Genomic DNA, 14,267 nt, shown 5'->3' with positions numbered 1-14,267 from the left:
ATTTTATCCACGTTTAACTCAGTGCGCCAAGAAGCCTAAATGGGATTATTAACAGCAATACAAAAATAATCAACAGATTTAAACAGTCCAATGTAAGTAATGGAATTAACAGTCTGAGGACTTGAGAAAACAACAGTGAAGGATAATATTTGCATATTGATTAGAATGTGGAGTATAATTTTTTCTTTTAATTAACTAAAAAAATCAAATTAGTCTCAATTGTTTCAGTGTCCTTTCCTGCAGTGAAAATTAATTAAATCAATACATGCCCCTCTAACTCCAATTGCTATCAGGTAACTTGGATAATTTGTAATCACAATTAGGCAAATCTCTTGCCAGGCGAGTGGGATTCTGAATGCTAATGTTTCTTTTAACTTCTGTTTAGTATTCAAGGATACAGTTACATGCCAAGACACTGTCAAAAGGCAGAATGATAAATTTTTACCTCTTTGAATGAGCAAGGACACAGTGTCATCGAGACAAAGCACCAAACAGTTCACTGTGAACCATCCTGTAGAGATTTTATCCTGAAAAGGCGTGGGAATAGATGGACTGTCCAAACTGAGAAAGTGAATTAGAGGATGAACGTGTGATAAAATAACATTTTAGTGTTTGGGGGTTTAAATTGGTAGTTTACGGTGGAAATATTGTCTTGGAATACCATTGGTGCAAAGTCAAATCTTCAATAGGTGGTGAATAAAATGCTGCACAAGATAAAGTAAGTAAAGATGCAAGAGCATTCATTTAAATCAAAGACATGAACACCTGCGTTAACTTTGTGTATGTATACATATATATATATACACACACACACATATATATGTATATATTTTTTTCTTTCACTGAAGGTTCTGCTGAGGAAGCATGCTATTTTTCAGCACTGTTCTGCTACACTCATAATGTAAAACATACTCGCACCTGGAAGCTACAAAACAACTCTTCTGTCAGTGACAGAGGAGCTGCAGGCTGCTGAGGTTAACTAGATTGCTCAAGGGCCCTTGCTGTGGGGCCAGAGAAAAATTACATGTGACCTGTATACTCCCAGTCATAAGAGTAGCTCAATCTGCCATTTTTAGACACTTGCATTATAACAGTACATTTAGCCCTGCTTCTTTTTTCTTTTCTTTTTTTTGCTTGGTACTGATGCTGGTCTTCTTAGGTCATAAAAGCCTTTTTCTTAGACAATTTTGCACTCTTGGACCTGTAACATCCTGCAAATACTAATGTTCTTCACATTACACAGATAATAAAAAAGTGTTTCACTAAATTCAGTTTAAAAATTAACCATTGAGTATATTTTTTAATCTTTCAAAGTGAATATTTTACATGTAAGATGGGTTATGTATTATAACCAAGAACTACAACTGAAAAAAAAAGCCATGCTTATATCAATTTTAATAAACAAAGTTGATTTGTGCAGCATTGCACCCTCAGTGCTTTTATAATGACAAACCGACAGACAAAACCCATAAACACTCTAACAGGAAGAGCACGCCGTGCCCTAGTTTGAAATGTTGAATGTTTCACTTTGCTATTAAGGTTCACGCTTGGCTTTTATCTCTTTTGTCTCTTTTTCTTTTCTTTCTCTGCTTCAGACAATCCCAGCCTTCTCAGTCACGTTCCTGTAACTGTTCAGGTGCTCGACGTGAATGACAATCCACCAGAAATAGCAACAGATGAGGAAGTTATTGTCTGTGAGAGCTCAAGGCCGGGACAGGTAAGTGTCGGGGACTCGCCTAGAAAAACACAAAAACACCTATTTCCGTTTTCCTCTTCGTCTCTGACTTCAAACATTAAAACATTCCTTCAAGTCAAAAACACCTCAGAAGTAAAGTGTTGAGCGCTGTCCATTAAGCACAGTCATTTCCCTGACTACATGAATTCTGCACCGAACTGTTGTTTCCCTCAGCAGTTCGGGTTGCTCACCGAGAGCTGAGCAATAAGAGACTGCGAAGGCACTGGAGAGAGCTGCTTAATCATCCCTCATTCAAAATGAGTATCTCAGCAGCAAACCATGACAGCTCTAAATCGAAGCTCATTCCAATTTGCGCTCAGTAGTCTTTGATTCATTCAAATTAAGAAGGTTTTTGAGATACAGCGCGATCAGCAGCATGGAAAATGGCTGAAAGGCTGCTTCGGCAAAGGATGACGAAGTAAAGACTAGGAAGACACAACTAAATACATTTTTAATAGTTTTGAGCTGTTGGAAGAAAAGTTTGGAGAAAAGTTCGAATGAAAGTTTGTATTAAATTTGTATTAAGGTTACATTGTTGCCCGAGGGTTCTTGGCTCAGGGGATTAACTGGTAAGTATTATAATGCACTGAACGAGACAGCAGGATACCACTATTCAGTAGACAATGCATTTAAAAACTGAGCTTCTCATTAATGTTTTAAAATATATTTGTATTTCTTTTTAATACCACAGCAATTAGATTCTTTTCTTTTTAATTTGTTGGAAGATAGCAATCAAAATTTTGACACAATACCTCTTGCCAATAAAGAAGTAACATTTTATCACACTTATATTTAGTTACATATATAAGTTATATTTAGTGGTACACTGTAAATGGTTGGGAACTGGTTCTTATATAGTTCTTTTTTACTAACTGAGCACTTTTTTGCCTTTTACGGTGCATTTAAGTTTAAGCAGATTTTTTAAAACTTGAGGTGTCCCATGGTTAAAATAAAAAAAATGAGTTACTGTTACAGCAATACTGGCCAATTGCTAAAGGAGTAAAAATGCTTGACTTTTGTATAAGTGACCTTGTGTGTTTAACACATTTATTAGACCAATAACAAAACACAAATATTTTAGAAACATGTTGAAAATTAAAAATTACATTCAGCTACTAAGACACTTGTTTTCTGTTTGGGGCTTATAGTAATAATAATTGAAAAAGTAATAATGTTCTTTACTATTTTTTGGCTTTTTTGTAAAACTGTATATTTGAAAATCCACGAATGGCAACAATAATTACATCTTAGCATTAGAAATGTAATTTAAATTAAAGAGCTTCCACATACTGGTGGATTAATCATTGCATAAACATGAAGCACGAGTTTAGTAATTAGCAGTACTTTTAATTTAGTGCAGCTGTGGCATAAACCTTACATTAGATGGAGGTTAAGCAGTGTACATGAACAACTTTTAGAAAAGCAGGGATGATAACACTTTTCAAGATGGGCTGTTTAGTTTTAGGTGACTATATAATACTATATATATGTATAATTTGACATTGTGACATGTAGGATTTATTTATTTATTTACACTAAACTAATTTACTAATTAGATCAAAGATCACTGGACATGTTCAGCCCAAAAGATGCCTACAATAAGAGCTGATTGTCACTATTTGCCAAACAATGGATTAATGGAAGACAAATTTGCACCCGCTATCAAACCATGCAGACATTTTCATGCTGACTGCAAATTGTATAGCTCCATCTTGTTCGCAAACATCCCACTGAGTTTTAAGAATGATCTTTTTAGCATGTGTCTTTTTTCCCACACTGATTAAAACAACAGCAATTAGAACTTAGCTTTTGAGCCCTTAGAAGAAAGAGCTTCGCTCCACTCAGCCACTCTGTCAAGCATGACATCCACATAAGTACAAATAGACACAAAGGACAGAGGCTTGAGCAAGTGCACCAGGAAAAGAAGAAAAAAATGCCCCCGATCTCACACTTTAAACTTTTTCACGGTTATCAGGTCATTGTTTTCTCACCTCACAATCTCTCCTCGCTCTCACTGTGTCTTTTACCAATTAAGCGTAGTAATCTGACAGAAGTGGCAGTAAGGTTGCCCCGAGAGCACGTCTTTCATTGTTAGATTCCAGCTCCCCCTTGCACAAGCCAAACGCTTTCAGATGCAAGTGTCACATCTAGATAGTCTCCTTCGAGCGCTGCACGCAAGTAAAGAAAAAATAGTTACACGAGCATTTGGCTGTAGGTCAGAGGCACTCTTGACTGTGACTAATTATGATCAACAAATCACAAGACATGCTGGAGAAACTAAATCAGCTCCTTGTCCTCTGTGCAATCAGAGTTAGTGTTTCAAAGCGGTGTGGCAGATAATTAAATGTTGCAGGTGTCGTTGCTGGAACGTGATTTATCCTTTGTCTTGTGAACAACAGGTGATCCAGACTGTCACAGCAGTGGATAAGGATGACTTTGCCAACGGACAGCGGTTTTCCTTTGCTTCGCCAAGCCAGCTACCAGTTAATCCCAACTTTACCCTTAAGGACAATGAAGGTAATCAAAGTGATCAATATGTTTGTTTGCATTCCTTATGAGTTTTGCACTCTGCCTACGGAGATATCCTCATTGCTCACGCTTCGAGATCCAATAAGCTGCACTGATATTCCTGCACCTTGGAGGTGCAATAAAAATATTCTCTCTGTCAGCTGGGTATGGTAAGCATCTGAAGACTCAAATGCTGCCAGTAGTACCTACTGTGAGTCAGGTTTGCATGAAACATAAGCATCATAGAGGGTTGGCATGTTTGAGCATTGTGTTGTCAAATGGATTACCTGCTCAGGCACTCTCTTTCCACCTCCTGTGTGCATTATTTTGTTCCAGCCCAGGGCCAACAGTGGGTGTTACCATGGCAACAATTTCAGTCTTAGGGGGATACCTAGCCCTGGGTTGGTCTGCAATCACAGGGCTTTTAAAAGCTCTCAGTCTGAAGATCTCACCGTTTCCCACTGAGAAGAGGAGTTCACAGCACTCCAGAAGAATCTCTGAGCCAGAGAGGGGCATAAAAACAGAGAGGAAGGTAGTATGAGAGAGATCAAAAAAAATCAATGTGATAACCAGAGATGAGTCTGTTTAGCCCTTGGTCCAGTTACTTCCCACCACAAGAATTCCCTTGCCTACTTCAACTACATTAAAGTGCAGAGGGAAGTTTTGCTGCATTCATGTAAGTGGCACTCAAAGACATCCCTCACTCCCTGCCCACCTCCACACCTAAGGGGTACATAAATCAAACAGGGCAAAGATCGACTTTAGCACTGCTCCAAAAAACATTTCAGTGGATACACAGTATAAGTAGTTAATTTGGTGCCTGTGTTTTTTTTTTTTAGCAGTTTTACACATGACATGCATACAGAGCAGCTCTGCAGTCAGCTATTGAACCTACAGATAGTGGTGCTTTCAGAGGAAGCCAGAAAGTTTGAGGTTGCTATAAATCCTACAACTGTTTTAGATATGTCGGTGTGTGTGTGTGTGTGTGTGTGTGTGTGTGTGTGTGTGTGTGTGTAACTGTCCTGGAAAAACACTTGTTAAATATAGTTCTTATTTTTGTCACTTTAAAGGGTATGAAGACATACACCTCCACTGTCACAAAAACATCTCTTGCTGATTTGCCATATGCTGTGTTGAAGTGACCATATTTAGCGTTTTTTGCGTTTTACCTTAGGGTGTTACATTCCTTTTTTGTGCACATTAAAAGCCTGCCAGGTAATAAAGCCCGAAGTTTTCGGCAAAGGGAGGAAGCGGTGCAGACAAACTGCCTGCAGGGCTTCATTAGGAGTATATAATTTTCTTCCTCCAAATGTTGTGAGCAAACAAGTTTTCCTGGCTTCACTCTTGGCATCTGAGTTACTGAAACAGCGCAGTGGATTAATTTTATTTTTGATGGCACTCTTCAGTGTTGGCACCTTGTGCGGTTAATGTGGTTAAAGTATAAGCTGAAATTTTATGCCCATACCTAAACAAAATTGAAAGAAGGTGATCTAGAACTACAACAGTACTATATAGGTTCTGCTTTGGGCCATGTTGCTTCTCTCTAGTTTTATGACATGTGGCTTGGTTGTTTAGTAGTCTTGTGTTTGGGCCAGTTCCTGTTTGGAACAAAGGATTAAACTTAGCTCTTGGAGTTGTACTAAACATGCACCGATTACAAAATGTTCTTGGCTGATTTCAAATATACTCTTAGCGTGACTTGCCTATACCAATTTTGCTGATTTCAGTTTTATTTCTAAGAAACAGTAACTGACAGCATATATGAACAAAACTCAACTTCTTCTCCGTGGAAACTTTTTCATAACAAAGACATTATTCAAATTAACAATTTCCCCCAAACTCCAGTAACTTACAGGATCTTCTCTCACTCTAACAACTGACAAAATATTGTTATCCTACTGAAAAGCAACATAGATAAGGATCTGAAAATGAATTGCTGTACACCTGCCTTTACCTCGTGTATTTTACCTCACCGATCAAAAGCAGGTGCATCAGATTTATACAACTAAACTAATGTCAGATTCTGTCACACATCATTTTCCAATATGTTTATAACTTCAGTGCTTCAAAGCTAAGTTCTTCTCATGACTCTAGAATTTTTATTCATAACATCTTTCATCTTTAACTGTTCGCTGCTGGCTTGTGGCTGATTCTGAGCTCTCGATAGCTTTAGTGTTAGCCACTTTTGTTAGCTTGATTTGTTAGCTTGATTAAACTGTCCATGTTAAGTGTCTCGGTAGGTTACAAATGTTTTTCGACTGGTTTACTTGTGCAAACTTTGTTTCTTCGTTCACTTTCGCGCTAACAGCGTAGCATGGAGCTGTGAGTGTTTGCGCGACTGTTTACCTCTGTCACAGTGCACATTTTCCATGTATTGGATCGCTTGTATGAAAGGGTGACCAGCCAGTCACTAATCTGAGCTTTAAACACTGGAAATCAGTTGATTCTGGTCAACTGATGTTCCTGAGATGCACCTGGGAGACAGAGGAGAAAGGACACTTGCCAAAGGAGCTATTATTAATTTAAATTTCTTTGTGGAAGTGTTTTTGTCTTGAGTGTACTACCTGGAATATGCCAAACACAGTGGGAGGGTGTCTCTTTAAACAACTCATTATTATTAATATTGTTATTGTTAACATTATTTATTAATGCAAAGCTAAGAAAAGGGACAACATTAAGCTGTCACAGTGAGACAGTAATTCTTTGCTTTACTCTTTGCTTTTCTTTGTTTTGTTTTTATTGTGACAGGGGTATTTTATGGTTTTGAACTTTAGAAATAAAGTGATGCTCTTCACAGCAGAGAGTATCAAAGTGTAAATGCATAGTGAGGTGAAAGGGGCAGTCAACATTTTCTTTGGTGCCTGCTTCACTGTAAAAGTTTAATCCAGTGATTTACAGACCTTTGGTCCTGGCAGCTTTTCTGTGTAGGGATAAAAGCTCCTGATAGGGTATAACAGGGTAAATTGGTTTCACGTTACAGATAAGAGTGATTCAAAGCCCTTCTTGGATCTGAGTCTTTTGAAAGATCTGCTTGTATTAGGGAAACCAGGGCATCCTCCTGGAGCCAGGTGTTAGAGGCTAGTGCTTCATGGGTAATGCATGCCTGTGACTATAAGATAGGCGAGGACTGCATCATTCAAGTTTTTTAAAGCTTTTGAAAATCTACACGTCCAGTCCACATACTCATCATTTGAAAATATTTCTCACTCTTGCAAAATGATTCTTTCAAAAGTTCTTAGATTTATTATAACAGAACCGTCTGCAATAAAATACTCCCAAAGCATTAAATAAAAGGAGCTCTTCATTCTTGAAGGATCGATGGCAAGAGTTAGGGTTTTTTTCATGCTGTTTGAGTAATAGTGCTTTTCATTTTCGATTTCGTTGAGATTTGAGTGCATACCATCTCAGAGGCTCTTGGTTTTTGACATAGTAGATCTTTTATATAATCCCATAAAGGATCACCCAATTATGTGTTATGGCATGGAAAGAGTTTTTTAGAGATACATTATACCAAAAGGAAGAAAATCACATTACACGTTATACAATAATCATAATTTGTAACTTTCAAACCTCCTAGTATTTCCCCATTATGTTAGCATAGAAGTACTAATGACTATCTTAACTCAAGATGTGCAGTTGTCCAGATGAAGGGTTGACACCTCCGAGTTCTCTCGGAAGCACATGTGCTTCTATTCCCACATGGCATTGAGCTTACCATTTGGCACTTTCTGATCTTTTAATTCGCTTGCCTACTCATTTATACTACAATTCCTTGTCCACTTAGAATGATTCATATCACCTTTTCTTCTAAAGTCGTCTCTCATCTGCATAAATTGCTCTCTGAAATGTTAAGCTGCTGGACTCAGAATTCATGTGGTTTCAGTTCGCTCAAATATTAGAGCCTACATGTGCCGCACTCAGAAAATGGTGTCAAAAACATATGCGTAGCTTTTTGCTTGCACTCTGTGTTAGGAGGTATCTGCCTGCTCACGATATATGAGTGAGAGTGAGAGCGAGGCACAGTGAGCCATACTGTTGACTCCACTGTCTGATAATTAAAGTAAGCTCTTCACACTCAAAGCAGCTTCTTTCATTTCTGTTGTAGCAGACCAACAGTTGGTAGCAGCTCTCTGCCAAGGCCTAATACCCCCCTCTGTTGTTGTGCAACTGATGAAAATCCCTCTCAGTCACTCACACGGCTAACTCTCTCATGACCTCCTTTCCGTCTCAGTTACCATTTGCACAATGGATCGCCATGAAACGTGAATTACGGTGGCTTTGTGCCCAGATTTTTGTGTGAGAAAAACAGGTTCAGCTGGACTCACTGATATATTTTTGACCAATTAACCAATTACATCTGCAATAGAATCCACCCTTTCATTCCTAATATTTAGTATTTGCTTTAAAAGAAGATGACAGCTAAAGTTCAATTCAATTCAATTCAATTTTATTTATATAGCGCCAAATCACAACAAAAGTCGCCTCAAGGCGCTTCATAGATACAGAGAAAAACCCAACAATCATATGACCCCCTATGAGCAAGCACTTTGGCGACAGTGGGAAGGAAAAACTCCCTTTTAACAGGAAGAAACCTCCGGCAGAACCAGGCTCAGGGAGGGGCGGGGCCATCTGCTGCGACCGGTTGGAGTGAGAGAAGGAAGACAGGATAAAGACATGCTGTGGAAGAGAGACAGAGATTAATAACAGATATGATTCAATACAGAGAGGTCTGTTAATACATAGTGAGTGAGAAAGGTGACTGGAAAGGAAAAACTCAATGCATCATGGGAATCCCCTGGCAGCCTACGTCTATTGCAGCATAACTAAGGGAGGATTCAGGGTTACCTGGTCCAGCCCTAACTATATGCTTTAGCAAAAAGGAAAGTTTTAAGCCTAATCTTAAAAGTAGAGATAGTGTCTGTCTCCCGAATCCAAACTGGAAGCTGGTTCCACAGAAGAGGGGCCTGAAAACTGAAGGCTCTCCCTCCCATTCTACTTTTAAATACTCTAGGAACAACAAGTAGGCCTGCAGAGCGAGAGCGAAGTGCTCTAATAGGGTAATATGGTACTACAAGGTCATTAAGATAAGATGGGGCCTGATTATTTAAGACCTTGTATGTGAGGAGCAGGATTTTGAATTCAATTCTGGATTTAACAGGAAGCCAATGAAGGGAAGCCAAAACAGGAGAAATCTGCTCTCTCTTTCTAGTCCCTGTCAGGACTCTTGCTGCAGCATTTTGGATTAGCTGAAGGCTTTTCAGTGAGTTTTTTGGACATCCTGATAATAATGAATTGCAGTAGTCCAGCCTGGAAGTAATAAATGCATGAACTAGTTTTTCAGCGTCACTCTGAGACAGGATATTTCTAATTTTAGAGATGTTGCGCAAATGGAAGAACGCAGTCTTACATATTTGTTTAATATGTGCGTTGAAGGACATATCCTGGTCAAAAATGACTCCAAGGTTCCTCACAGTGTTACTGGAGGCCAAGGTAATGCCATCCAGAGTAAGAATCTGGTTAGATACCATATTTCTAAGCTTCTGTGTGTGTTTTGGGTTTTTTTTTCCATCAAGCTATTTCTTTACTTCACCACATCACATCTAATATCATGTTACTGCTAATGCGCTTCCTGCAGAGATGTCCAACAGCACTGGCTCTGTTTCACAAAATCACATCAGCAAAGAGGTTGAGTGAGGATTTTTAGCTAAAAAGGAAAACACAGATTTAGTCTTAAAATTAGATCAGTGCCTTCTGCTTGCAGTGGAGCTGAAGCCAGGACACCTGAAATACTGAGTTGTCGTGCAGGCGTGTTGATGCAGCTGAAGTGGTGGATGCACTACAATAACTGCAGGTCAAACTCCTACAGCGTATTAGGCACCATTAAAGCTGAAAAGCAAGGGGATGCTTCTGCTCAGCTGCTCTGGGAAAGCACTTTGTGACAAACCTGTTCTGTTAAAAGCCCTTTAAATATAGTCAACTTGACTATGCCTACATTACAATGACTGAAAATTGAATGCCTCTTTGATCTTGTTGTCTGTCACATTGTGATGGCATTTTCTTCTAAAAAGGCAATTAAACTAAGGCTATCATCTCTGAATAAGCCACATACGTAAATAGATCAATCGATTTCTGAAGGCATCTTCTTCCACTGCAAATACAGAAGGCGTTGTAATATTTCAGTTAATCAGCCGCTCTGAAAGTAACGCTGTCACGCCACAGCAGTATGGGACGTTTAATTAGCTTTTATGTCATTCACACTTCACTTGCAATTGGTGTTACGCTGCTAGATTCCCAAGCACCTATTATCTGCTGAAACAGCATTGTTTGTGTAGAGCTGTCATGTGCTGCTTTGTCAAAACCTATAGCGAACAACTAAACGCTGTCACAAACTCACACTGAAAGATTTGATTCGTTTTCCTTTTATTCATTTGAAGTTCAATTGGTTTTCTAAATGATCAGTCGTAACATTTTCTTGTGTCTGTGAGTTTTTTGTTTTGTTTTTCTCTTCTATATTTTCTTAACTCTCCTAACTACTTCCATTCTTTTATTTTGAAGGCTAATCCCTCAGGTTTTTAATTCCTCATGTTCTTCTCTTCCCAACCTCACCAGTGTCTGTTTAAGGTTATCTGTGTCTTATCGCTCTTCTCCCCAGTGTGTAGTTTGTCTGTGTGTCTTTCCTACTGTAGGTCTTTGTCAAGCACTTGTGCAGCCTTTGTGTGTTTCCTGAGTTAGTCTTTTTCCCCTGTTGGAAATTTGCTTTTTCCTTGTGGATTCCCCCCCCCCCCTGCAACCCTGCTGCAGGCTCTTTTGTTGTTTCACAATGTTGAGATTAGAGTTCCTTTTAGTCATACCTCTTGCCAGTCAGTCTAGCTTTTTTGTTTGCAACTGGGTCCATTTTTTTTAACTTAACACAAAATCATGGGGGCAAAAACTCATGTGCATAAGCTTATGTTATCATGCAAGGCCAGTAATGTAAAGTAGTGTGATGCAGTAGCAAAGTAACGCAACGGCATCCTGCAAAAGTAAAAAGATGAACCCATAATTAACTAAACATGCAAAACACAACCCTTTATCACACATGATAACCGTAACCTCAAACGCAAACTGCTATCTGTTGTCACTGAACATATTGTTGTAAATTAAGCTGAGTCCCATTAATCTTTGTTCAATATAAGGAGGAGTCATGTGAAACAATGGAAAGAAGTGTTGATTGTGCAGGAAATGTCTTGTATTTTCTCAAGAAAGATATATTAGGGCACAGTCACATAAGCCTAGACACAAGTCGATGTTCCCCGTAGTAAGTTCCTCTGGCTGTGACCGGTGTCACTGGATAACAAAGAGGGCAGTGCAGCAAATCCTCCTTGCGATTACTTGGAATTCCTCTGCAAAATTCCCATGGTCGCCCATAGTTTGGAAGATGCCAACCTGTCTGAAAACACTTGCTTTTTATTCTCCAAACTACAGTGAAACTTCCAAAAGTGCAATACAAAGTGGATACAGAACAATCACCTCCAAAATAAATGTTAGTAGCTACCTACAACTTTTACTTGTCCATTTTCACTGGACTTCACTGTCACTCAGCGAGTAGTCTGCGAGTGCTTGCAGACAAGTCAGTGTCCTCCTTGCGAACCACGGGTTACTTTGGCAACCTGCTACCAATCAAAAAGAGGCTTTTAGTGCACCATTGTATACCTCTTATCAATCAATGTCATTTCCACTCATCAATCAGTCATACAAAGCACATTTTTCCTTTACAACATTTTTTCCCTGACTTAGTCTCCAGGCCTGTGTGAAGGAGACTTTGAAATCAATTTCACAACAACTGATAGAAACCTTGCACTTAGTTGTCAAACAAGCATTTTCCCCTTACAACCAGTGGCTATCAGAAGGTCACAAAGATGTCTCTAGGAGCGTGTGATTGAAATCTAACCTAACCTATATATTTAGTCTGATTAGTCTCATTGTACAGTTTCAACCCAGTAACCTTTAGGAGTATTTGGTTGTTGAACTGGGCGATCGTGGCTCAAGAGTTGGGAGTTCGTCTTGTAATCGGAAGGTTGCCGGTTCGAGCCCCGGCTCGGACAGTCTCGGTCGTTGTGTCCTTGGGCAAGACACTTCACCTACCGCCTACTGGTGATGGCCAGAAGGGCCGATGGCGCGATATGGCAGCCTCGCTTCTGTCAGTCTGCCCCAGGGCAGCTGTGGCTACAACTGTAGCTTGCCTTCACCAGTGTGTGAATGGGTGGATGACTGGGTGTGTAAAGCGCTTTGGGGTCCCTAGGGGGGACTAGTAAAAGCGCCATACAAATACAGGCCATTTACCATTTAACTGCTTGCCAGCAGACATTAACCTGGTTAGCTTGAGCTACACTACATGAAAATCCTCATCAGTTTTAGTATTTACATATAGTACGCCAGAGCATATAAGCCCTCCCACAATATCAAATCTTTGGGAGCATTATAGTTTCACAGTGAATTATAACCTTAATTGAATTGGCAGAAAACTGTGTTTCTACATTATTCACTCAATTTCAAGTGACCTTATTTTCTCTGATAAAAGCACCTATTTTCTTTAAATAGGTCATAAGACATTGTGCTGATGTGCTACCATACCACATTAAAAAAGTTATTTTCTCTGCCTTTCTTTGGAAACTAGCCAGTGTCATCCATCTGTGATAAATGATACAGTCTCAGCATCCAAAGTAAAAGAAGTTTCAGCAGCATTGAGTGATTTATAAGGTGACGCAGGGATTGGTGCCTAGTGCCAAGATTGTCAGATTTGATTCCTCGCCGTACACTTTGACGCACTTCTTTACTGAACCTTATCAGAAAGTGTTTTTTAATACTCTTTGATATTGTAAATTAAACTGTTATCTGAGTCTCATGAATTAACTGTGAGATTGTTGCCACAAATTCAATATACTGACACATCATACTTACCCTTAAATTAATTAATAAAAGTATTGCTGAGTCTGTAACACCTAAATAAACATATTTTCTTATTGTTTAGAAAGTATATATCTGTACAATCATCTGCAATGACTGTAATCATTAACTTTAAGTACCCACGTTTGCTCTGTGACCCAGAATATATTTTCCCCAAAATAGTGGAACTATAGAACGATGTTAAATTTCAAGTGGCAGCTAAGAAGAAAGTTCGTGCTGAATCCCATCAGCGGCACCTACACACACCCACCAAAGTTCACAAGGAATCCAACTAAGTGCATGTGTAGGCAAGTGTGAAGTCTGCAGAGATGTGGTTGCGTCGCATGTGTCTATTGTTGGTTTATTTTAGCTGGGTTTTATTTTTTCAGGCACACTTCATATGTTCTATAGAGCATCAGAACAAGGATTCCCTATTCACGCTATGAACATTACCAATAGGAAAATACAACCCCGAGCACATAATTGAGTTGATAATTGACTCATTATTGAGTAAAGACATTGCCACTAACTATCTGTCATGGTCCTGGGTCATGTGACCCAGTATTCTGAGTTTCTTGATGTTTTTGTTATTCCTTTCAGTCTAGTTTCATTTCAGTTTATCTAGTTACATTCTGTCATGCCTAGGTTACAGTTTTAATTCATGATTTATCGAGCTCCCCATTTGTCTCATCCCTGTGTGAAGTTTTCTGTGTTGAGTCTTCGTGTGTTTATCTGTCATGTTTCATGTCCAAGTTTTCTTTGTTTGTCTAGTTCGAGTCATGTCTGGGTCTCGTTATGTTTCCCGTTTTATTTTGAAGGATCCTTGTGTTTTTTGTTTATTGTATTTAGCTTCCCTGTCCTGTCATTATGTTAATTGTTGTCAGCTGTTTTCCCCATGTGATTCCGCTTCCCCTGATCATTCCTTATGTGTACTTAATCCGTGTGTTTCTGCTCAGTCGGGGTCAGATCGTCTGTTATTGTAATGTCCATTATTGTGTCACTGTTTCATAGCCTGCCTAGTGACTCTGTGTTCATAGTTTCTTCATGGGTCTTTCACAGAGTGTCATAGTCTTTTTAGGTTACACGGTGTTCTTGGTCT

The 14,267-nt window shown here is 39.1% G+C and overlaps 1 protein-coding gene across 1 annotated transcript in view; it reads left to right on the top strand.

The window, feature by feature from the left end:
- The window catches only part of LOC102798556 (cadherin-18), a 102,079-nt gene that overhangs the window by 75,644 nt on the left and 12,168 nt on the right, over positions 1–14,267 (top strand). Inside the window, exons 9-10 of the mRNA XM_087846303.1 lie at positions 1,596–1,717; positions 4,135–4,252. Coding sequence (XP_087702429.1) covers positions 1,596–1,717; positions 4,135–4,252 — 240 coding nt within the window. The remainder of the gene's footprint in view (positions 1–1,595; positions 1,718–4,134; positions 4,253–14,267) is intronic.

The sequence above is a fragment of the Neolamprologus brichardi genome, chromosome 9, assembly GCF_056152115.1.
Source record: "Neolamprologus brichardi isolate AB-2024 chromosome 9, ASM5615211v1, whole genome shotgun sequence".
Classification (NCBI taxonomy): Eukaryota; Metazoa; Chordata; class Actinopteri; order Cichliformes; family Cichlidae; genus Neolamprologus; species Neolamprologus brichardi.
The sequence above is the reverse complement of the archived record's forward strand: the minus strand, read 5'-3'. Positions and strand labels throughout refer to the sequence as shown.